Genomic DNA, 25,605 nt, shown 5'->3' on the forward strand with positions numbered 1-25,605 from the left:
ATCTTTTCTTCCAGGTGCTGGATTTGGATATCCTACTACAGCACCTGCATTTTAAATACATGGTTACCCAAGCCAAAGTTTTGAATATGGGTAACGCTCATTGTCTGTAGAGTATAGGCTGCAACAGTGCCAAGAACTGTACAATTTGATCAACAGGATAGCCTTCCGATGACTATTATGGTTGACAACAAGGCTATTATATTTTTATGTAGACAGGTCTTTTGCTACTGTTTTAAATTCTTACCTTTTCATACATCTCAGATGGAAAGGACCTAGTTCATTAAATCTGTCAATGTATACTAAGAGAAAAGCATTCACTCAATGGAACTGTGCTGTAGCACACAGCAAAATTAAACCCATGCTGAAAAACATTTAGGCAGATACTAATAGGAGCTTAGAACATTGGGATAAATTCCTCAAGTCTGCATTTTCACCCAGCCAATTTTACTTGGCCTGAATGTGAGAAATTTGCCTATACAAGCTCATCTGAGCTTTTCTATCACTTAAAGTTAACAGTGCCTCAATCAAGCTTGATTAAGAGGAGTAGCCTGAAAAAAAAAGAATAGCAACCTTTTCTGAAACCATGAAGTTGCATTTGGCTGTACTCTTCACTGAGATGTGTGGAGTTTGTTAATTTGACCTGGAACCTGATTCTGCCTTAGTCCATTCACCTGCTACCGATAAATACAGTAAGTTGTACCATGGGAATAAATGGAACTATTTTTGAGTTATGGCCTGATCCTGACATGAGCACCATGTTGGCATAGCTCAGCACTCATGACCAGTGTATTTTGTTACCATGAAACAATAACAAACATTATATTGCTCTCTTATACTGTACTTTAATTAGTACATAAAGTACAGAACCCAGGTCTATGTTGCCTCTAAATTGCCTTGGTTCCAACACGGAGCATTCAAATGGCACTTTTTTAAAAACAGATGTAGCTCTGCTTTTCTATGACTCAGTTCTAAAGTTGACACTGTCACACCACTGGTGCATTAACAGGACTTTGTATAAACTGAAAAAATCTGCCTACTATCCCAGCAGTAGTTTCAGTTACAACAACTAAGAAGGATACAGAGGACATTCGGGCTTGAGCTGAACTGGTGTAAATGCTATTTATACATTATAAATGGTTCCATATGAAAATGTGGAATTATACGAATTACCAGCCTCAGTTCTTTCCCTTGGTCCACCAGGGGTTCTGGAGTCTGAAAGCGTAACCTTCAAAAGAAATGGCCTCACTAAAGCAAGATTAATCTGCTCAAGTGTACATACGGCACATGGCTTGTAAGAACTAGTCACGTAGTCTTGGTAACAAAATACATTGCATTGAGTTCACTGGCTATGTCGCTAGTGACCTTTTTTAATTTGTTTGTGTTTCAAGTATGCACATGTAGCCATAGTTGAAGAGGGAAGCTATGGAAGAGTTCCAAAAGAGCTATCTCTAATGAGAAATGAAAGCTGTGCTAGATCTGGGTTTGTTCCAGGATGAACACCAGAAGAAATTGTGTTTTGGCAACATCAGACTCTGAATTTTATGCCAGTATGTATTATCTGCTATTTTAGACAGAACTCAAGGGAAACGGAAATATAAAGAAGAGACTCCCTTCAATTGTGGAAGATGAAGATGAGGATGAGGAGGGAGAAGAAGAGAGCAGCACCCTTTCACCAATCCATACAAGAAGCACAAATTGCTCTGAGCAGAAGAAGGCTGGAAGCAATAAAAGCCACCTAGGGAGAAACTTGAAGCAGTTGGCCTCAGGAACGGTGCCCTTTCATTCACCCATCCGTGCTTGCAGTTCGAACCCCTCAAGAACCAAACATGAAACGGAGCTCCATTACTATTCCAGAAGGAAGGAGAAGAACCTTAAGTTACACCTTTCAGCACTGACCACCAGTGGTCCACCCGACCTGAGCCCAAGGTAATAGTTATGAACAGTTATTTTCTTCTCTATCATGTAACTCCTATTAAAAACATCATGATTGTAACACTATAAAATATTTCTTTTTCTTTAATAGTTGATACTTTTGTTCATCGCACAGAGAAGGAAAAGTCCTCTTATTGTAGGAACTGTTACACACTATGCAGAATGTTATGATTTCAGGACTTTATTGTGAAATAAAGTATTTCTACCAGTAAAAAGGGAAAGTATTGAGCAATTATGAAAATTACTATTTAAATAGTCTGGCTTTACGGTATAATTTTGTCCATCTATAATAATACGCATTTCCACAACGGCACTGTGAAACATTCTGAGTCCGTTAGAGACACAGCAATTTAGAAAGCAAGTCGATGATAATACAGCATAGCTGTGTAAATACAAAAATTACTGGAGTAGAAGACTATAATGGAAAATTATTGCCTAGCAATTTTAGAAAATATTTAGGTCTTTTTTACATTAGAGAAAGGAAACCTGATAATGCAAGTTATGTAGAGAGTAAATATGGAGTTGAGAAAATCTGTTTTGCTGTGACTTTTGGCATAAACAAAAGTCATAGAATAGTTTACTGTGGTATTATTAGTGTATACTTTTAAAGATTTTAATTTTTTACTTGTATGTTACTTGCAAGGTGATTTATCTATCTTATTTCTAAATTGCTGCAACATAATAATTAACTATTAACCAAGAGTTTTGGGATCAGTTCTTTACAGAAATCACAATCACTTTTTCATGTACGAGGTGCTGCAGCAGTTGATCTTCCAGTTCAAGTTTTGGTTTCTATAATTTGAAGTGTTTTACATGTTCAAGAACTTCCTTGATTCACTAGAGGCAGAGTGGTAGTTTCAGCAACTTGCCATTGCAAATATGAAATACCCACAGCTTGATCAATATTTGTTTAGCTCTGTCAAGGCACCTGTCCCTAAGGACGCAATCACAAAAAGGACATGGAAGACTATATAGAAATCTTTCCCTCTCGTCATATATTTGATCAGTACAGTTACATTTCAAATAGGAGCAGGGTACAAACTGATCTTAGTTTTGTCAATATAGGGGAAAATAACATGTGGAAAACCAGCTTCTACACTAGCAAAATTGAAATGCATAGAGGATATTTTCTCTTTTTTTTAATAGATCTCTCATTAATTTCGTTCAGGTCAGCTATGAGTAAAGGTCATTATCATTTGCATAACAAGTGGTAATTCAGGGAAAAGCTACCTTTCATATTTTCTGCTGAAATGTAATCTTGCTCATTATTGTTCTGAACATATGCAGCCAGACATTGGCACCCAAGGCTGCAAGAGCAAATGTGAAACAACTATTGTTACATATATTATTATTTCCTATTTCCATTCATAATTTTATAACTGCATAATAATACTGTTAATAGGCTGGAAAATTGGCCCAAGAGGTGTGTGTTTTTCAGACTTTGTTTTCCAGGCAAAACACTCATATTATTTCCCAAAATGAGTTTATGTTATCAGAACATTTAAACTGACAAGTTAAAACCACTTTAAAAAGAGCCTTAAATGTTTCTTAGTAAGTATTAAAGAGAAAATAAGACCTTAATTAAGATCCTCGCTTTTGTTTGCTGTTGGACAGCAGTGTAAGCGGAAAGCAAGACTCTGGTTGAAATGTCCAGTCAGTGCAGTTGTGAGGTGTATAACCACAGTTTGTCAAGAGAATATACTTTATCTGCTTAAGAAAGTTGTTCTACTGTGAATGTTCCCTAGAGTACCAGAACCAGAACTCTTCACTGGTGCTTCAGGTTCCTTCCTTGTGTACCACAGTGAAGGCAATAAAACACAGAGACTGGATAAAATATTTAAGTAGTTCTTGGCACAAGGAATAGAAGCCAGCACCCTAACTTCTAGGATACAGTCATAGTCTTCCCAATCACTTTTTGGGTACTGCCTATGAAGTAGAAGAGCATCAAAAGGAAGACGGTGTAAGTGATAACAAAGGCAGTCCTGGGAAGAGGCGTTTATGGATTTGAATCTCCCCAGACCCACACGGACGAGTGCGCTCTAGCCCTCGTCAGCTGGGTAGAAGTCACATGTTAATCTTTTCTGACTTTTTGGCTTCTAGGAGTGGAGGTGTCTGTCTTCAGGAGAAAATTCAGAGCTGTACAATAGCTAATTCAGAAAGGGGTGAGACTTATAAATTACTTTTGTCCCCTCGTGTTTTCAACTCACTAGGTTATGTTGCTCCACAGCCAGTTCCTTGTATATGAATAAGCATCTTGCCCATTACATATCTCCTACATAGAAGCCTGTCTTTTGGCTCTCCAGAACTAGCTATTTTTGCTACTATGGTTTCTTTCTAGTCTGAATCTTTAAACACTTTAAAGAATATAGCATCTATAAATTCCAAGTCACGTCTGAGTAGGTTTTCCCTTGTGTGCTTTAAAGGCAGTTAAAATGTTAGCATGTTATATAATTAGAAATCTCTGCAAAAGGGATATTGGTGTTTAAAATTTGCTTTTTGAAGCAGTGAGGCCAGATGACATTAAATAGGTTTTATAGCAAATTTCAAACAAAGTAATCATTCAGGTTTTCAGCTGCAGATAACAGTATAGGCCAGAGCAGCTCAAGCACCACATTTGAGTCTCATCTCTTCCCAGAGGCTGGTTAAGATTAGAGTGAAGTCTAATAACATCCAATTGGCATCATGAACACTCAGACATGATACAGAGCCCTAAACCCATATGAAGAGCCAATAAGGCCAAGAATATATGGTATGTGCAGAGAGCTCCGTTACATGTGTCTTTCAAGCCAAATACACCACAGATATCTGTGTTGTCTGTTTTTCCTTTCTCCAAACATTTCCAGTCAAGAGGTTTGCTTGAGAGTATCGTTATTAGATGTAAAGTCTAATTTCCATCATCACAAAGTTATCACCATTGACTGAGAAGCCAAGAACTGTCTGCTTCAGCCCTTCCAGATTAGTATTTAACTCATCTGTCTGCTGTAAGACAAATTCTGAATCTTGTGCCTGGACAAAACAAGAAACTGATGCTCCACATCTGTCAATTGGCAGTTTTCTGAGTCACTTCCACTGACTTTAAAACCGTTCCCTTTATAGCACAATTTATTATAAATGAGAACAAAAATATTCATAATTATGCATTTTTAATAATGTGTATTGATTCCTCCATCTGATACCAGTTCGCTATTCTTTGTATGCAGCACTTGATTATTGTATAAAATGTTTCTTTTTTTTTCTTTGGATTTCTTGACACTGCAAACTGGAGCTCAACTGCAGTGCATGAGTAGAAATAACCGACTGTCATGGTTTAACCCCAGCCGGCAACTAAGCACCAGACAGCTGCTCACTCGCTCCCTCGCAGTGGGATGGGGAAGAGAATTGGAAAACTAAAAGTGAGAAAACTCGTGGGTTGAGATAAAGGCAGTTTAATAGGTAAAGCAAAAGCCACGCACGCCAGCAAAGCAAAACAAGGAATTCATTCACTGCTTCCCATGGGCAGGCAGGTGTTCAGCCATCTCCAGGAAAGCAGGGCTCCATCATGTGTAATGGTTACTTGGGAAGACAAACGCCATCACTCCATGTGTCAACCCCTTCCTCCTTCTTCCCCAGCTTTGTATACTGAGCATGACGTCATATGGTGTGGAATATCCCTTTGGTCAGTTGGGGTCAGCTGTCCCAGCCGTGTCCCCTCCCAACTTCTTGTGTCCCCTCCCAACTTCTGGCAGAGCATGGGAAGCTGAAAAGTCCTTGATTTAGTAAAAGCACTACCTAGCAACAACTAAAATATCCCTGTGTTATCAACACTGTTTTCAGCACAAATCCAAAATATAGCCTCATACTAGCTACTACAAAGAAAATTAACTTCTATCCTAGCCAAAACCAGAACACTGACAAAAATGCCTTTTCTAGTAGTTAAATCCAATACCAATACTAATGTAACTGGGACATTGCAGGCTGGTCTACACATCTTCCTGTACTAAATGTGCAAACAAGATTGCTCTGCCTGAGCTAGTTAGTTTTAACTGAATTTGAGAATAGCTATTTGCATGGCAACAACACTTTTGACTGTGGTTTACAGCGATGCTTTCATAAATATATTATGTTCAGACTTAGGCTCTGCCTAAGTAAGCCTACTATAAGAACCTGACTGTTACGTGCAGGGAGATTAAAACTTCAGAAGAGCATAGTGAAGCATCTTTAGTTTGTGTAGAAGAAAGAATGGCAACAGATTACTTCAGATATGAAAAGCAAACTATATTAAATACAGCTTTTGTTAGGACCCAAAATATACTGCAGAAGTAATGAAAATTTTGAAACTTCAGTTAATTATATTTGGCCTCACATTCCTTCCTCTAACAGTAAGTTTAATCTTTAGTGACTCACAAGAAATTATACCAATATAATAGTTTTTACTTTTCTCTAAACCTAATGTTGTGCAAAATTTACCATTGCTTAAAAATGTGCCCTTTAGAGTAATTTTGATACCATATTATGAATGTGATGTTTATGAAACTGTTTATGAAACTGCTCCATCACTCCGATTTTGCTCAACAGAATTGTTGATGGGATTGAAGATGGAAACCATAATGAGGGAAGCCAAACCTTTGACTTCAGCTCTGATCAGCTCAGGCAGGAATCCAGGTTATCTCCTACAATTGGAGGTGAGTTTTGCCTGCGAAAATCACTCTTTAGAGAAAACAGTTTTCATAACTGCTTTTTGTTCCCTTTTGTTTCTTCAATTCTCAGAAGTGACGTAAATGGATCTAAGATATATCTGTACTTTCAGTACCATTTCTGTACCACAACTGTTCTGTAGAAAAATATAACAGGGTCCCGAAGGTCATTTGTTGTTTTCCTGCTAACAGTCATGATAAAACAGCTTGCAAAGAGTACTGCATTTTCATGCATTATGTACTGCATTTACCGGCAGTATTGTAGGTTCAGCCAGGAGCCTCATGCTCCCAAACCTTTAGGCATAGAAAGTACTAAACACAAGGACAAAATTCAACATAAAAACATTCTAATACCAAATAAAAAAATAAAACAACCATTCCTAAAGGGCAATATGCCAACTTGGCTCTCATTTTTTGTTAAAGATATTTACAGAAGTGGAGGAGTATCGAAGTACCTAGATTTTTATAAGTAAGAGAATGAAAACCTTGAATAGCAAGAGGTTTTAGGAAGCCTTAAATGACCTACACTCTGAAAAGGCTGATAAAATATCACCACAGAAGAAGAGAGCACGTCAACATGGGGGGCGGGGGGAAAGAAAAAAAGAGACAGAGGGGGAGACCAGTGGACTAATGCTGAAGTGACACAACTAGTGCATCTCAGACTGTTTCCAACATCCCCTCTTTTATGAGTAAACAGTCCTCACATAGTTATATACCTTTTGCATGGAGGCTCTTAGGACACTTTTTGTTCCTCTTAAAGACAAACAGAACAATAGAAGCTTAATTGTATCTCTTATTTTTAAAAACAGTTGACGTCACACGGTTGGCACCAGGGTTGTCATTTTCAGTCCTTTCAGGTTCAGACTGAGGAGAGCAATACGAACTTTATTTGTCACACTTTTCTTACACATTACACAGTGAACATTAAACACAAGATTGTATTTTCATTCTATCCAAGTGCAAACTAGGTTTAAATTTAAAGCATTGGATAAGTGCAAGAATAGCATTTCAGTTTCCAAGTTATTATACTCTCATTTACATGCATTTGAATTATTTTCAGAGGCCGAAATTGGTGCTGCTGTGCTTGTTATCAAAGCAGAAGAGACCAAACAGCAGATCAGCAGGCTTAATAATGAGGTAATGAGCTTTTGTCGGGATTGGAGGATATTAACAATGATTCAAGAAATGCTGGAGAAAACTCAGAAAACTTATGAATATAAATGTGTGATAAACGAGTTTGCAAAACTGGATGGGGTTTCTACATTTAGGGCAGTTTGGGGCTTTTAACTCTTTCCCAGATTAATTTTCTACATGAAAGCTATATAAAAGTTTGTGTCATGTGCTAGAGTTAAAAACAAAGTGAGTTTAGCATAGTTAGTGTATCTAATTTTCTTAGGACTTACCCTCTTCTGTACATGCTTCTATTTCTCTCTTTCCTCTCATTCTTTCCCCAAGCCCCTTCCTCCACTTTTCTTGTTTTGGTGAATGCTATGCTTTTGGAGAATTTCCTTGAAAGAAACACAAAGCCAATCATGTTTAAATTCACATCAAACATTTCAAATCACTTTACCTGTGCCTACTTAGAATGAAACAGAAGTTCATCCATTCCTGCTCAAGCAATACGACCTGAGGAATGCACAGCAAATATTGTTCAGTGGTGCTTTCTATTCTTCCCTTCTAGTAACCTCAAACCTGTAATCGACTATCAGTCTGACACTAAAGAGGAGATGTTCTCTGGCTAAACTGTTTCATATATCCAGCCACTGCGGTACTTTGGCTAACAAGATGAAAGCATCAGACTTTAACTTCACAGTTATACTGCAAGACTAAAATCTGTTCCCAGTATACTCTGTCTTTCAGTATGAAGAGGTCAGAGACAATTTCTTATGATTCCGCATGAGGAAACATTTAAATAAGTCCAGCCACACAGTTTCACTTCTTTTTTCCTGATATCTTTGGTTACCAGAAATGCCAAGTTTTATTTTATTTTTCCTTCTCTATTGCGTACACTTAATCTAGTTATCCTTTATTTCCGTATATGAAGTATTGGGCTTGTAAACCTCTTTTGTCCTGGGTCAGGTTACCTTGGTCAGATAGTTTAAATGTCCTAAGCTAAGAGTGCATACATGGTTAGTTAGTCACTATGAATGCATCACCGCATTTGTATGTCAAACTGTAGAGTTCAGACAAAATTCTTACACCCCATTGACTACAGTTTTTTTATAAGGCTTGGTCAAAGAACTCAAAAATATCTCCAAGATGTTCATTGACAGCACTATTACCATAGAAACTTATATTTCTTATATAATACTTTTGAAACAGACACGTCATATTGATTCATCCCTTTTGACTTTGAGGAGGACAGGTATTTTTAAAATATGAAGATGTATTACATGGTTATCCACAAGAGGCAATTGGAAGATACATCATGGTGGCAGATGTGCTAAGGCAGGCATCTTGTGGATTAACCAAACATTTCAACTGCAATAGTTCTGGGCTTGTCATTGCTTTTCTAGTGAAAAGCAATAAATAAATCTTGGAGCAGGGCATTATCTTAAACAAAAGAAGAAAAAAAAAATAAACAATGATGAAGGTCATTTCTCTCCTTGCACAATCTTCACTTTTCCCTGCTAACACTATCTGAACAAAACGTTACACAACTTGCTTGCTCACACTAACATAAAAAGGGAAATATGACCATATGCAGTAAAACACTAAAGTTTCCACACAGGGAAACAGAATCCAAAATCCAGAGACAAACACCTCGCTATTCTGAATATGGTTCACTCTTTTATTTTAAAATTGAGGAGGGGGGATCAGTCCATTTTTTCAATAGTATGCTGCCTGTGAGACTTCACTTGAAATAAGAGGTGCTTACCTCCCAAGACTTCCGCAATCTCTCCTGGGATAGAAACAGATTTGAACCGCTAATTCTTGATTAAACAAGTCAACCATTAGTTTGTCAGACAAAAAGAAGTCATTGCCAGCAGGTCCTTCTCTTCTTTCCACAGGAGTGCGAGAGAAGTGGGTTCATCCATAGCCTGTGTCTGTTGAGCAGGTATTAGGAGTCCTGTAAGTAAGAGGAAGAGAATCTCTGGAGATTTAGAAAGAGTACCACCCACTTCTGGAGTCTTGCTAGCTTGGTGTGTGTGAGACAGAATTTGTTTTCACACTGTGTAACTGACTGGGGCCTGCACCAACACGGGAGTGCTAAGTACTAAAACTGGAAGCCAAACAAGGTTTTGGTAGGTTCAGACATCTTTTGGCAACACCTGAATTGATATACATCTAGCCTGATTAGTGATAAAACGACATTAATAATAATGCAACCAGAAGATACAAATAACAAAATAACATTGAAAAATTTCTGAAAATAGTTGTACTTACTGTTTAGCCATAGCAAAGATACCTTTCTCTGATTACAGAACCTCATAGAACTTACAGAAGGTTATAAACCTATGTGAGAGTACATGAATGATTATAGAAAACCCTGCACTCTGGAACACGCACCAGAATTACTCTAGGAACCTAAGGGAATAGTTATATTCAATTTTGTAGTATCTCTAAGATTAATTTACTCCATACTGTATAGAGTACATTACATACAGTACATTACATAGAGTACATCTACACTAGTGTAGACATGTTTAAGATGAATATCATTGTTGGTGCCTTGCAGTACTTGGAAGGAGTATTCTCTACTTTCCAAGCTCATAGTTTGTTTTCTAAGAAGTCCCCTAGCAAAGAAAAGAGTGTTCTGCATTCTGACCAGGCAAGAGTCTTGAACATAGAAACATTTATATACGTGAGAATTCTCAATTCAATGTGACAATGCATGGGCATACAATATGGACAAATATTGGACTGGGACATAAAAAAAAGCATGAGGAGCAATTCTAAACTGGTGTAGATTTAGATTTCATAGGTAACATTCTGGGCTCAAATCCCAGAGACAGATGGGTATCCTTCAAGTCTTTCCATGGATCAAAATTTACATTGAAAAAACTGTGTGACTATAAGGCTGCTTAATTGCATATTCTACATGTATTCAAACATGCCCCATCTGGAGTTTCTGAACTGACAGTACTGACTTGGTACTCACCCAAATGAGCCTATGAGTAGCCTTGATGGAATACACTAGCTGTTCCTTGGGGTTTTGTTGTTACATTAAGTATCAAACAACACTTGTAGACCCAGTGCTTTCATCATTCCATCACTCGATGATGACCATTAATGGAAGATTATGACTGACACTGCAGCAGACTGCTAGCAGTAGTTAAAATACAGCAGAGTTAGAAACAGACTTCTCTATTAAGACATGCAGCCTCCTCCTGATAAAGAAAATATGAGAAAGCAGGTCACAAGTAGCCAACAGCAGCAAACACTATCATAAATACATTTTCCAGCGGAGATCAGAAGTCACTCAACAAATGCAAAAATAACTGCTTTCATGAAAGGCAATTGTATTACAACAGTTCACTAGTTAGCTTAAAAAACATTTCAAACTCTTTGGTGGGGGAACAAAGACATGCATCTTCCCATTCAGACATTCAATACAGTCTGTTGTTAGCAAAGCAAAAAAGAGTTACCCCAGAGATAAATCTACAAAACAAGCTATACCCAGCTTAGATATCCAGTGGAGCTCCTGGCAGTATTTTAGGCTTATGACATTCACTACATAATCCGAAGGAAAGTTCATTTACCTAAGAATGGGACTAACAGAGGACAGAGCTTTGTTTTCGCTTCTCAGAGTTTGTTACGTATTAACTTTAGGACTAATGGATACGCAGCCTTCCTCTAAGGAGGGGTAGGCTCCAAAGCCAGCACTGCCACCTTATTGGAAACTTCAACATACCCCAGATTCCTACTGTATAGCTCCATGGTTTGGCTGCTCAGCCAGTTACCCAGATTCTTCATTTACTCACCTAACCTCACTTCTCATTTTGAGCCTGAATGAGATCCAAGCCGATAAAAGGGAATTTCCCTCTGGTTTGGTATTGCAAGGTGGAGTGGAATAGGACTACTTAATCTCCTACACTATTTGCCTGTTCCACGTAGTCTAAATAACCACTGAATAAAAAAGGCATGACTTTCATTATAGTTCAGTATGTTCAGTATGTGGCAGGCAAGAGAGTTAAGGTTCAGGTTGTTGCTCCTGTTAAAATGCAATTATTTAAGCAATAGTTTCAAGACTAAGTGACTGAATGCCCAACAGCATGACACATTTTCTGAGCTGGGGAAAACTTGATTCAAAGACCTGCTCCAAATTAGGCAGAGTGAGAGTTTAGGAATAGGTCTTCTGCCTTACAAGTATGCATCCTTCCTTTGCAGAGATCTGCATGCACATATGCATACATCCTTTGCAGGTGTACATCCCACCTGGTCTTTCCAATGCATGTGTCTGCAAAGACTGATCAGACGAGTGTATCTAAACATTCAGCATTTTTTCAGATGCACCATTTACCTGGTGCAATCACACATAACTACTAAGGAGCCCAGAAGTAAAAAAAACCACGAAGCAGATTTTCTGAGACATACAGATGGCCATAAGTCTAGGTTAAAGCACCTGCCTATCACTGTCCCATTGTCCGTACCCTACTATGCTTTTAGCTCTCTATCATTTCAGTGCAATTATATGAAAAGAGCATGGAAATACTTCTACTTTGATTCAATGTGCAAAACCTAAATCTGAATTATTTTTAACTGGTCTATGTTTTAAATAAGAACATACCCAGATTTTAGTCATAAATTTCTCCCGTAATTTGCAGAGTGCACATGTACATGTTCTCCATTCAAATACACAGGTACACAATTTCATGCTCAGATATACAGGACAGCTTGTGCAGTGCACGCAGACAAACTCAGATTTCTTTGTCATATCCCCTCTTCTTCCCATATGTGACCCAGTTCCAGTGCAGCCTCCTTCAGCTTCAGAATTTGGGGGCTGATTTCATACTTTACCACATCAGTAGACCCCACAATTACAGTACTAAAACAGTATAATGAACAGAGTACTCGCATTCTCCCATTCAACTGAAAACCAAACAAACATGGAGAAATATGAATAGGGTCAGGTTTTGTACTTGAAAATTGCGTTCTATTTAGCAGCATGTTGGAGCATTTAGTGGAAATTCAGCTATTTTTAATTTTAGGGTTTTTTAGATGCAAGTGCTTAAAATACTCTAAGTATTTGGCACTTATTCAGTACACAGAAAATGCATTCACAGGGATATTTCACTTTCATCTAACAAAAGGAACAATCCTAAATAAATGTTTATTTTCCAGATCACCTAAAGACATTTTATAAATAGTTTATTTTAAAACATATGTCACATCCAGCTGCCAAAAACCAATCTCATTCTCCTCTCAGAACAGGGAAAAAAAGCATTTTTTTTAAGCAAAACGTATTCCTTAATACTAAAATTGTATGCACAAGATGGAAACAGTAATTTTATAATCAGTGCCAATGAAGAAAATTTGGTAAAGCAAAGTTAATCAGGCCTTCAGTTTTACATAGGGGATGTACCGTTGAAGTTCAATTTGCAGTTTGAGAACTCATATAAAGAATTCCCCTGCCTTATAGTAATTAAAAACACGTTCTTTGTAACAAGTTCATAACTATATTATCACATGAGAGAAATTACCTTGCAGCAAGGCTATCCCAATAATTCGCTTTGGAAAACATCCTTCAATCAAGACAAATGTGGCAAAAAGTGAACTAATGACATTTATTGATGATGAAAACTAATTACGACTAATCTATCCATTTTGAATTTTAACCATGTAAATTTAGCATAAAAGTCAAGACATAAAACCTAGTATTATTTGTGTTAAGAAATAAAAGCTTTCTAAACCATAAACACCAAGTAAACACATTTTTTTTCTACTGAGATCTGTAAAAATATATTTTCCTTTTAGTTTTGACATTCGTATTTCCAAAGAACTCCTAACTACTTGTTGTTTTGCCTCTCTCTCTGCTCTTGAACTTTGATGATTGTAGAGTAGTCTTTCCAGCTATTTTTTCTTTTCTTTTAATGTTAGCTTAATGGCTGTTGGCAGATGAAGGTAACAAAAATGGCTGATGCTCTAAAGCTTAGGTTAATTTCTTTTTTAAGTAGGACATAACGGCACATACAGGGCATAGGTCCTATATGCTGTGGTGTCTCTCTTGCACTTTTCCTTGGTGGAAAGACACCTGAGACACAGAAATTAATCAAGAGAGGAAGCAATGCAGTGTAAAAATCAACTAAGCACCAAAAGCTGACTTCAGATTTGAATAAAAAATATTACTACCATGACAGATGATGGCTATTATCCAGTTAACTCTCTAACAGGCATTTCAAAACCTTCCTGTACTAAAAAGATCTATTTTCCCAACATCTAAATGTAAATCTCTGTTGGTATGCAATTCACTGCTTTTTTTCTTGTGCCTAGAAGATATAAGAAAAAGCTGATTGCCATTCTCTTTCTAAAAACCCATGTACACTGGAAATATGCTGTTCCAGCAGATCTCAACAAACCAGATTCATCTGTCTGTCTTTGGCCATCATATTTTCTAAAACTTCATTGGTAGCATTTTCTTTTGGATTGTCTTTGGTTAGATCTTTTAAGTCACTGACAAAGTACATGATCTCAAGCTGCACTAGCCTAGGTCATTCCTAGTGAAGAGAACCCCCTTCCTGTGTCCAGTTAAAAAAAATTGCTGTTGATATATCCTGAGAGCATGATTAATGTATGCAAAGTGTGATTCAGCAAAACTCTCAGACATTTTTCTGTAATACTCCGCATAGGCAGGGTATTATACTTACATTCATGCCCTTGACATTTTCTTTTCAGTTGCAATGTTTAACATTTATCTTTTTTGAATTTCATATTACTGATACTTAAAAGTGAACATGAATTTGATTTAGCCACTAAAAATAAACATTAAATAAAAACAGATCAGGATAGACTGCTAAAAAGAATGGCTTGAAATGTCCTGCCAGGATGACAGCAAACCACTGATCATAAACCATTCCAATCATGTGTGAATCCAACTCACGGTGATTACATCTCAGTCAAATTTTCTTAGTTGGTTTAGAAGAATATCATGCGGACAGTAACATCTGAGTAGTCTTCTGGCAAGATATATATTACGTCTACAGCTTCTTATCTATTAAACCAGTTATTCAGTTAAAGAAGAGAATTAGATTGTTTTGCCATGGTTTATTCTTGAGAAATGTATGTTGTTCTCTTTTAACTAATTAATTTATGTTCTTTTTAACTAATTTAATCTTTTAACTAATTAATTTATATTCCCTTTTAACTATTTCTTTAGGCACTTATAGAAATTGTTTGCTTAGTAATTTTGCCCAATATCATATATTACCACCTCAGGCTTTCATTCAACAGTACACATTAACAGATTCTCTTCTCCCAGATACCTGGGATTTTCATGATCCTCCATTTGCTCTCAAAGTCAGTAGCTACTCAGTCAGAGTTTGTCCCCAACACTTTCTGAAGTCCCTGAGGCAGTAACTTCCAAACCTGGTTCTCTTATTGCCACCATCATGATGACACTGTCCTCATTCTATGCCAACCTGAAGGCAGCATCCATAGCCAACTACGAAGAGCCACAAATTATTATTAGAACTGCAGTTTGGGAACACTTTCTCTAGACTGAATGTCATGGGGAGCCCTGTTGACTTGAATACACTTAAATTATCTAGTCCTTCATACTTTCCTATTTTGTCCTTACTTGTTTAATAAAAATAGCAATAATCTTAGTGTCCCAATTTACCCAGACAGACTGGTTGCCCTGGAACTACCTGAGAGCTGGCTAGCAAGTCAGCAGAGAAACCAGCAAATTTTCTTCTACTCCTGCATAGAATCATAGAATTATTTAGGTTGGAAAAGACCTTCAAGATCACCGAGTCCAACCGTAAACCTAACACTGCCAAGACCACCACTAAATCATGTCCCTAAGCGCCTCATCCAAACGTCTTTTAAATACCCCCAGGGATGGTGACTCAACCACTTCCCTGGGCAGCCTGTTCCAATGCTTGATAACCCCTTCAGTGAAGAAATATTTCCTAATATCCAATCTAAACCTCCCCCGGTGCAACTTAAGGCCATTTCATCTCGTCCTATCACTTGTAACTTGAGAAAAGAGACCAATCCCCACCTCTCTACAACCTCCTTTCAGGTAGTTGTAGACAGTGATAAGGTCTCCCCTAAGCCTCCTTTTCTCCAGGCTAAACCACCCCAGTTTCCTCAGCCGCTCCTCATAAGACTTGTTTTCTAAACTCTTCACCAGCTTCGTTGCTCTTCTTTGGACACAGTCCAGCACCTCAGTGGCCTTCTTGTAGTCAGATAAAGCCAATTTCACAGCCTTCCAGATTTCTGGATTTATTTCACTGAAATTGAACCTCATACCATTACACAAATCCCATATATTTAATATGAACTCAGATTAGCTGCACTGGATTTTTTTTTTTCTTCTGCAACTAGCTTTATTCCTGAAGTGCCATTAATCAGAAATGTCTGTCACCGTAATACCAATGGCCACAGAGATGCTGATAGATGATCAGTGAAAAGTCTGTCTCAGCTCAGTTCTCATTTCATTCATTCAACAATGCACTTACTGGGAAACAGTATCAGCAGCTAGTTAATCTGGGCCTCCAAAGACAACTCATTCTGGCTGAAAGTCTCCTTGACTTTATGAAGCACCAGAATAGAAGAAGCAATGAAACACCAAGCAAGGGAATAGAGAAGCTGCCATATGCCATGCAAGCCAGCTTATCTGCATTGCCAAAATACAACTTCCATTGCTCAAGAAGCAAATTTTCTTCTCCACTTCTTCGGGCATTCAGAAAGAGTCATGATAGAAAGACGTCTGTGTGAAGTTTGAATTGCAAAAGGGAGTAAACCACGGAGGAAAAAAAAATAGCAATATACTCTATTAGCCTTCTAATCAGGAAAAAAAATGCTTATTCCAGATTTTTCCAGGAACAGTGATGAGAGAGGGGCATTCCAGTACAAAATTTATCATTAAAAAGAATTAAAATGTTGGAATATATAGTGGAAAAACAAAGAAACTGTTTAGCCAATACCATTTAAACAAAGCAATAATCACCATTATCATCTTACATTATATAGAGCTTTTCATCACTTTTATGGAAAGGTTTAAATACAATCACCTCCATTCCCACTTAACTACATGGAACAAAGTATTCAAACTGCACAATAGTTTAGTACTGGTGGTAAAGAAAAATACTCTTTCTACTGAAACTGTCGAAGTAATTTGAAAATGCAAAATACAACTACTAAAACTTATATTGGTCATGACATTTGAAAGTGTTATTATTAAAGTCCATATGTTAAAAAAAAAATCTGTTTTTTTTAACCTCTGTTTTGAAAGATATTCTTTCTTTATAACACAGACTGCTAAAAAGCTACCACTGCATTGCTTTTGACCAGCCTGAGAAGCATCTCCTGCTAATTCAAGCTAAATCTGTATAAATCCCAGTTTCTATATCAGGAAACATTGCAGTATCTTTTTCAAGTCCTAGTAACTGTTAAGGCAGCATTTCAAGAATATTTGGGATCTCACAGATCGTTTTAAAGCTGTCTGCCTAGCACAGCAGGAACCATTTGTACGACTAGCTGTATTGCCTAGCAGTAATCACTGAACTCCCAAAACGAGAACAGCCTTACCAGCATGCAAGGAATTAGTCCTTTTGCTCAGAAGGAAATAGTACTGCTTTCAATTTCTGTTTCATAGACTTAAAATTTCTTTTGCTTTTAATCTCTGTTCTTTTGCACTTTCTGGAACACTGTGAAATTGTTAACATTATCAATAAAATTGTTCCCTGTTACACCTCCTCATTTGCATCTGCTCAAGAATCTCTGCAGGGCATAAAAAGGATAGCATAAACAGTATAGTATTGATAGTAACAGTAATAGCATACTATAAGTAAATAATATAGAGATAGATGGCAATTAATAGTAGTACAGATATTGGAGGTTTAATCCAGTGAGATTAACGGTTTGTAAAATCCAGGAAAGGTTTTAAATGATCCAGAAAAATACATATTTGCTTTGCTTATGTGTCAAGTAGTATTGGTCCAAATAGATGTCATTAAGTGGTGATCAATTTCTAATGAAGTTTGGCATAAAAACTTTGGATCTTAAAGTATCATACTACTGGAAACTATTAAAGCATACATCAAAGGCTCTTTTATCAGGTCAGTTCCTATGACTGTGCGAGAGCAAGCTTATGAGAAGACAGCACTCTAAGAGCTGGCTGATATATCAAAATAGTATCTGAGCACTAGAGCAAGTTGTAATTAACAGAAATTCAGGACTGACACAAGTACTGATGCTGGGATTGATTTTTCCTGTATTGTCTCAATGAATTGCCAAAGAAACATGTTAAAGAATAATTAAACTTTTAAAAAGCCTTTAAGTAATCAGAAATAGAAGAGAAAAACATGGACCAAACCAAACAAGATATTTTAAAGTTGCAGATATTTTCACACAGCATTCATAGTTTGGGTAAGGTGCATACTCATAAGGCAGTATCAATCTTCCTACCTGCATGACTGCAGAAAGCCCTGTAAAATGGATGCAAGTTGGGAAATTAGGCACAGAAAACAAAGTTGCTTTATCTGCTAGGAGCAGAGGCAAGTGACCCTAAAAAAGAACTGATGACCACTGAATCTAGGTAGCCATGGATTTGGTTATCCTTCTTCCCACTTTCTTCCCGAATAAGCTTTTGGAGGTTTTGCAATGCCATCTCCCAGTTCCCAATGGGGCACAGAAGTTCTTGCATGGTTGATTTGTCCAGAAATTTCATAGTGTGTTTCCCTACAATCTGACAGTACCAAGAACCTTCTCTGGCTTCTCTGACCCCAATGGAAGCCTGTTCACAAATCGCTTTCCTAACATATTTTAATCCCTCATTTAACTGAAGTTCAAATGAGCCACCAGGCATTCAAAGCTTAATCTCAGCTGGCAGAAGGAGATCTCATGCTTATTTTCTGTCTAGCATGACTTAATTAGGTACAAGGCAGAAAGAGAGAGAGGTGGAGAGACAGAGAGAGATCCTGTAATGTGCCACTCAAGAGCCTCCTCCCTTTAAGCATTTTCCCTCCAGGGGTAACGTGATCATTACAAAACTATTAAACAATATGATGGCTTTGAACTCTTAGCTCGGCGATAAATGAATAGCTGTATAGGAGCTTCCTACTTTCCTTCTAACTCAGAATTTCTTTATAATTATTGTGCCTGTAGTAACTCAGTCAAACTCAGCCTGAAATGTCTTCTCAGCAGATTTCTTACTATCCTGTTATGAAAATGAAAATTGTATTTCTATTTCTCATTACATGAAAATTAATCTGTGTAGGGCACCTAATCAGTGGTGTCTTTACTTCAGGACAAAGAAAGGCCTCATGAATTAGCCTTTTTTCTTTTTGACAGGTGGTTTATCCTTCTGAAGATAAATGTGCAGTCGTCTTTTTTTCAACAGAGTATTTTCACTAGCATCAGTATAAGAAGCACTATTTTAACAGTAATGACAGTGGTTTGACCTAAAATAGATTGATTAGCTACCATGGAGATAAAGTTCATTTCTACCTCTTGATAGGTTCATTTCCCTTTATTAAAAATAAGCGACTGATTTTAACTTCCTACAAACTTTTCCTTAAGAAGGAAAAAGGAAAGACAAACACATCTGAAATGGGGAGTGGGTCACTCTTATGTTTGAGTTAGGCGTTTCATTTCCTAAAATGTCCTTATAATGTCCTAACGAATGTCCCCAGTAATGTTCATATATCAATTCACTTAAAACACATATTCAGAACCCGTCAATCTGATCCCCACCCAAACCAGCAATTTTTGGGAGATTAAAGACTTAATGTAATTCATGTAATTAATTGGATGCTATCAGTGGTTTCAGCATTAAAAAAAAAGTCTAATAGAAAATGTGATTCTTCCTTTTGCACACACTCCAGAGTAATCTACGCTATGGATTACTATCTCTCTCAGTGTTATGTGCAATACTTTTCAAGCATAAACATAACTACATGGAAGCAAACTGTTTCACAGGCTTTTATATTGTTTAAATGCTTACAGGTAGCAAGTGGGTTTTAGAGTTTCCAGTTTCTTTTCTTTTTTTGTTGTTTCTAGTAGTAGTACACCAGATTTTCATGTAACTACTACTTGCATCCAACAACTTCGGGTATGGGTTTCTTTTATTTTGTTATGAAGACAGCAGTATATTTCACATGTATATTTTTGAACAAGATTTCACAAGACCACATTTTTATATCATTCATCAGTATAAAATTGGTTAATAAAAAAGGTTTATGCATTAAAATATTTAATGATTGACCAAGAGGCTGTTGATGTCATATTGCCACTGGAAATCATCTCAGTTCTGACCCTAAGGCCATTCTTTATATAAAATATCATCTAAAATCAGGTGAATTACGCCTATGGTGTTTCCATCACATGTTTTTATTGAGTTGCTTTAATTATTTCATTATGCCACAGGAAGTGTAATATGTAGCTATGGTAAGGTAGCTGGAAGGACTATTTCCCACACATATATTAGTAGAGTATATTTCTTTAAAGTAAAGACACTGTGCCACAGATCACAGCTGATATTGTTGGAAGGAAAAAAGGTATGTATGTGTGCATTTCAGACATGACTGCATAAATAAATACGGTGATATTTTGCCCTGCCATAACAGGTGACAACTTTAACTCAAGAAGTCTCACAATTAAGTAAGGATATGAAGAACGTGATGCACCTTCTGGAGAACCTGCTCACATCCCAGAAGCCTCCAGGGTTCTGTGCTGTGCACGGCATATCTCGAAGTCCTACCCTGGAAAGTCTGCAGTCTCGAATGGCTTGGACTACACATCAACCTTGCACGCACATGCAAGCTGGGAACTTTACTTGCACCAAAGCACAACTTTGCCGCGGCAACACGTTATGTGACATTTGGAATACAGATCTGTCTTCTGTAGGCAGCAGTCCCCAAAGAACTGAACCCAACCTGCAAAATTCTATGGACAGTGAATTTTATTATACACCGGGCCTTCACAATTCCCCCTCCCAGTATCAGGTAATTCAGAAAGACAATTTGCAATTTTTAAGATGCACCTCTCCCCGTTCAGACACTACCTTGACTCCTCTTCAGTCTATTTCAGCAACACTTTCTTCTTCAGTATGCTCTTCATCAGAGACATCATTACACCTCGTGCTCCCCAGCAGATCTGAGGAAGGTAGCTTTAGCCAAGGAGCAATCAGCTCGCTAAGCCTTGAGAACCTGCCGGGATCATGGGACCTGGAAGGAACAGCCGGAGTAGTTTCTGCACAGACCCCAGATTTCCCAGCAGACATTGTGACCAGCACAAGGGATGTTAAAGATAAAGATTACCAAGCCATAGATGTATAATGAGAAACAGTGAAGTGGTACTCAAAGCATGTTCCACAGCTGCCAGTTTTAAATTTAGAGAGTACTGCATGACTGCTTTATTTGACCTTTTCTCTGGCGATCATGGAGACTTGAAAATTCAGATTTATAGAAGTAAGAAAAGGTATTGCCAGTTCATACTATAGGAAAAAAATTTCTAGATTCTAGAAGCATGTTGAAAAGCATTTTGTATACAGATATAACTTACTGGTCTGTTTGGCAGACTTTTGTGATAGTCCAAAGACCCTGAGGGTCAGAGCAGCTGGAAGTCTAGGACAAAAGAACTGTCATGGGTGGCTTTTGTTCATCGAAGCAAAGGTTTTCACCGAGTGTCTGACTGTTGTTCCCAAACAATATCTATGGCACTGTTTGCTTCAGGTGATCGTGGGTCCTGCTGGTCTGTTTGTCAGTTCTGTGAAGGCAAAGGGACAATTATCGCTGCATGTCATCTAGACAATCAACCAAATAGATCTGGTAGAGAATGGTTAGTTGTTGCACGTTATTTGTCATGTAAATGAAACCTCTTAATTTATCTAAAAATACTATTTTTATATACTTGGTATGAAACGTACTTAAAAATTATTTAAAATATTTATAAGGAGAATAAGAGTTTGTTTTCATTTTGGTAAAGGCTTGCAGTTCTAACAAGAAATGCACTACCATCATGTATTAGATCAAATACTATTTATTGTTAAGATATTATGTAGTTTACAAATGGATTTCCTTTTACGTGCATGCAATTTGCAATGAATGTATTCATGCTGGTGGAATACAAATAAATTAAGGTATTATTTTACTTAAAAAAATAAAACAGCTGGAATGTTGTATCCTATACTAGGTCAGCTGTCACTACTTCAAATGTGAATTGTTAACTGATAACATTAAGTATGCTTGGTTTGTGACTTAGTATTGCAGTGTTATTGATAAGACCAAGTCAACAATTTATTACGTATCCCTGCTTTGGAATTTTATATCTGGACAAGAAAATTAAGAGGGATGAAAACCATTGAGTAAATTAGGATTATTAAAAGAGAAAATTGCAATGGTTTAATCAGAGACAAAAGGAAAAAGTTTAAAACATTTATTTATCTGATGATTTTTACTTACATATGTAAAAACTAGCTTTGACCTTTAGCCAAAAAGAAAAGAAAATATAGGTTTGCAAATGTTTTAATCCAGAACGTGATTTAATGCCCAAAGAAAATGTGAAATTTTTTTCAGTATTTAATGTTTTAGGAACTTATATTGCTACAGTGCAACCAGAGCTACTGCTTTGCATTGGAATTTTGATTTATATATTTAAAGATGCACAGCATGCATCATATTTGCATGTTCTTTAGCAAGCTTTCTAAAAAAACCATGTTTACAACCCAAAATAAATGTTCTAAAATGGAGAAGTAAATTAAGTTACATTAATAACTAAAAATTAAAATTTTTACAGAGCACAAATTTATGTTTAACTTCCTTAAGAGGTTTTTTTCCTGAAAACTTCAAAGACCAAGTTGATTGTTAACATTTGGGTGTGCACGGGAACACAAATCCCAGCTGATACTCTGTGCCTGACTTACATCCTTTCACATCCTTTTTCCCACTGGTACAAATTAAGGACAAAGTGTCATCTCTCATTTTGAGCTGCTTGAATTTTGTCAGTGCGTCTACACTTCAACATGAGTGTTATCTATAGGGTTTCTTATTTCCCCTCTATTCCAGTTTTCACTTCGTTTATGGTTAAATAGAGAAGTACTGGTTAAATAAGGCATATCCCAGAAATTAAAAAAAATTAATAACAATACTAGCAAATACAAGTCTACAGTATTTCTGCAAACAATCCTGGCTGATCTTTAGCAATCTGCCATCGTCCACCCGGCCGCAGCGCAGGGCAGGAGGACAGGGCTGGGGGAGGCTGCCTGCCCCCCACACCCAGGGCAGGCACATGCTGGCAGAGCCCCACGTGCCAGAAGTCCGGAGCTGCGTGACGTGGGGCAGCAGGAACGAGGTCCCAGCAGAGCAGCCAGAAGCTCGGTGGCAACATGGCACTGCCTCGCCTCCGCAGCTGACCAGCACGCTGTACAGCCGTGCCCCCCTCCTGTTCTCCTCGTAAAGCGCAGATGCTGGTTCCTTGGGATGCACGGGCACATGCAGCACAGCTGTCTGCAAATCCGTATTCTTCACTGCCACCTTCTTCATGCCACACAAGGTAACCTGTCCTCAAACTACTGCGTTAGTGAAATACACAAGCTAATCTAAGCTCACCGTATCCCAGCCATTGACTGGGGCTGCATAAACATGCTATTTGTTTACCGTGCTTAGTTCCCAATATAATTTAATAATTTCCATTACATATATAAATTGGGAGCAGTGTTTGCGTTCTCATTTTACAAGCAATACATAAACCATTATGTATATGCTTTAAAGTTTTGGCATTGTTTTTTCTTTTCCAGTATAAACGCTGGTGTTGTGAGATTAAAACTGGATGTTTTGTTCTGGATTTTTTGTGTTAGTTTTATATAGAAGTGTAAAAAGGTCAGTGGAAACAAAAAGCCACTTTGCATAAATAGCCATAACTTTACTGTTGTACATTTAATTCTCGAATAAAAAAATGCGTGTGCAGTAATTGAGAAGAAATAGCACCAGGATATCTGTCCTAAGTAGTTCCTTGTTTCTGCAAGTGTCAAATATATCCTACACAAAGTTGGCAAACACTATGCCATTTGTATAGGCTATAGTTTCAAAGAACATACACAGCCATTACCTGGATTGCAGAGAGTCTGTAAGATGGGCATCACACAGATGGGCATACTGCTTCCCAGGGGAAAGCTCCAGGGACTTAGGAAGGGACAAGAGTTCATTCCAGGCCAAAACCAAGTAAGGAAAGAGGAAGGTCAGCAAAATAGAAATCTGGATTTGAAGGGTGAGTCTATTTTAAACTCCCTGACACCATTATATTGTGAAAGCCTCAGGAAAAGCATCCCGCAAGCAGCTTTTGTTGGAAAATATCTGGCAACCAATGCAAAAAATTTCAGTTTTGAAGGTAAAATGACAATTCATAGGGACAAATGGGAAGGCACATGCATTTTGGAATGGAACAATAATTTCCAAACAGGATTACCATGAGCAGAATAGCTCTATACACGGCGTGGCCATGGAGGATTTCTGGTTTTAAAGCAACAACCACTGTAATATTCAAGTGTTACCCTCAAAAGGTGCCCCTTATGAACATCAGTGCAAGCATCCCACACCTTAACATCCAACAGCCCAGCTCAGACAATTTACTGTATTCCTTTTTGCACAAAGTTTTACAAAAATAAAAAAATATAATTCATTTTTGTCTAAGGATTGTTCTTCCCATCTAATTCTGCATCAATTTGCTTCCTAAATTTGCTGCATTTTCTTCCTTTCTTGCATTTTCCATCACTGTTAGTTTCTTCTTCTGTATAGTAACTGTTCTCTCATTTTATTTTCCCTCTTTTTTTCTCACCCATTCTCTTTTCTATCCCCTTTGTAACACCATGAAACTCAACCATTTATTTCCTCATTTCCAGGTCATTTCCCTATAAAGAACCATCCTAGCCTGCCACTAATGAACTAAGTGGTTACTGAACTCGGTCATGCAGTAGGACAGCACATTTGGTCTGTGTCAAGATTCAGGTGGTAAACCACCAGTCTCTAACCAATATCTCATGCACTATTACCTTCTCACAATGCTGCAGTTGCCTCCATTGACAATGGGAAAAAAGGCATTGGGAAAAAAAAAAAAAAAAAAGGCATTGAAAAAAGGAAAAAAGACCCCAAAAGTAAGATCCCCCAATAATTTTCTCCTGTTTTCTGCTTTTATACCTTCAAATATATTTTTTTAAGACATGTATTTGTGTTGTGCTCATGATAACTACTAGATTCAATTTAAGAAACACAGCTTATCACAAATTCTGCAAATACTCATCAGTTTTTTTACAAGTCATACCCAGCTCTTCTGATAACCTTGCTTTGACCCATCTGCTGGTTTTCTACCACAAATAATTTACTCTCTAATTAGTCCATCTGCTAACTGCACATGAGATTTTAAAACATTTTATTTTATGAGGCAATTTTGTAACACACCGTGTCAATAGCCTCACCTGGTAGCTTGTAAAAAATCCTGTTTCGCAAATGAAGTTTTGGGATGAAGCAAACTATTCTCAACCTTTTCTGCATCTTCTTTCCTTACTTAAAGCACTTGGTACCAAAACCCCTCTCGGTGGGACACACTGCAGATATTTAGTGCTGCTGGGCCTGCCACAGAAAGTGCACAGTCACATTCCCATTTTCTAGAAAAACGCTTCTAACAACTTACCTCAACATTAAAAGAATGAGGCTACAGCTGGGAAATTGGGCAACAATGGAGCGAGCGATGAGAAAAGGGAAAAAGCTGGTGCTTGGTTTCCTGGCTCTATCCCCTGACTCAGCAAGGGGAAGTTGCACAGCAGTCACCAATTCCAGCAGCCTACATGGTATTGAGTCTTCACTCAGAAAATCAGATAAGATTTTCTTACTATCTCAAG

At 37.5% G+C, this 25,605-nt stretch overlaps 1 protein-coding gene across 1 annotated transcript in view; it reads left to right on the plus strand.

The window, feature by feature from the left end:
* Positions 1-21,049, plus strand: part of KCNH8 (potassium voltage-gated channel subfamily H member 8) — a 197,914-nt gene extending 176,865 nt beyond the window's left edge. The window contains exons 13-16 of the mRNA XM_075495570.1: positions 1,571-1,926; positions 6,487-6,593; positions 7,666-7,742; positions 20,339-21,049. Of these exons, the coding sequence (XP_075351685.1) occupies positions 1,571-1,926; positions 6,487-6,593; positions 7,666-7,742; positions 20,339-21,049 (1,251 nt within the window). The remainder of the gene's footprint in view (positions 1-1,570; positions 1,927-6,486; positions 6,594-7,665; positions 7,743-20,338) is intronic.
* The last annotated feature ends 4,556 nt before the right edge of the window (positions 21,050-25,605 follow it).

This window comes from Mycteria americana, chromosome 2 (genome assembly GCF_035582795.1).
Source record: "Mycteria americana isolate JAX WOST 10 ecotype Jacksonville Zoo and Gardens chromosome 2, USCA_MyAme_1.0, whole genome shotgun sequence".
NCBI lineage: Eukaryota > Metazoa > Chordata > Aves > Ciconiiformes > Ciconiidae > Mycteria > Mycteria americana.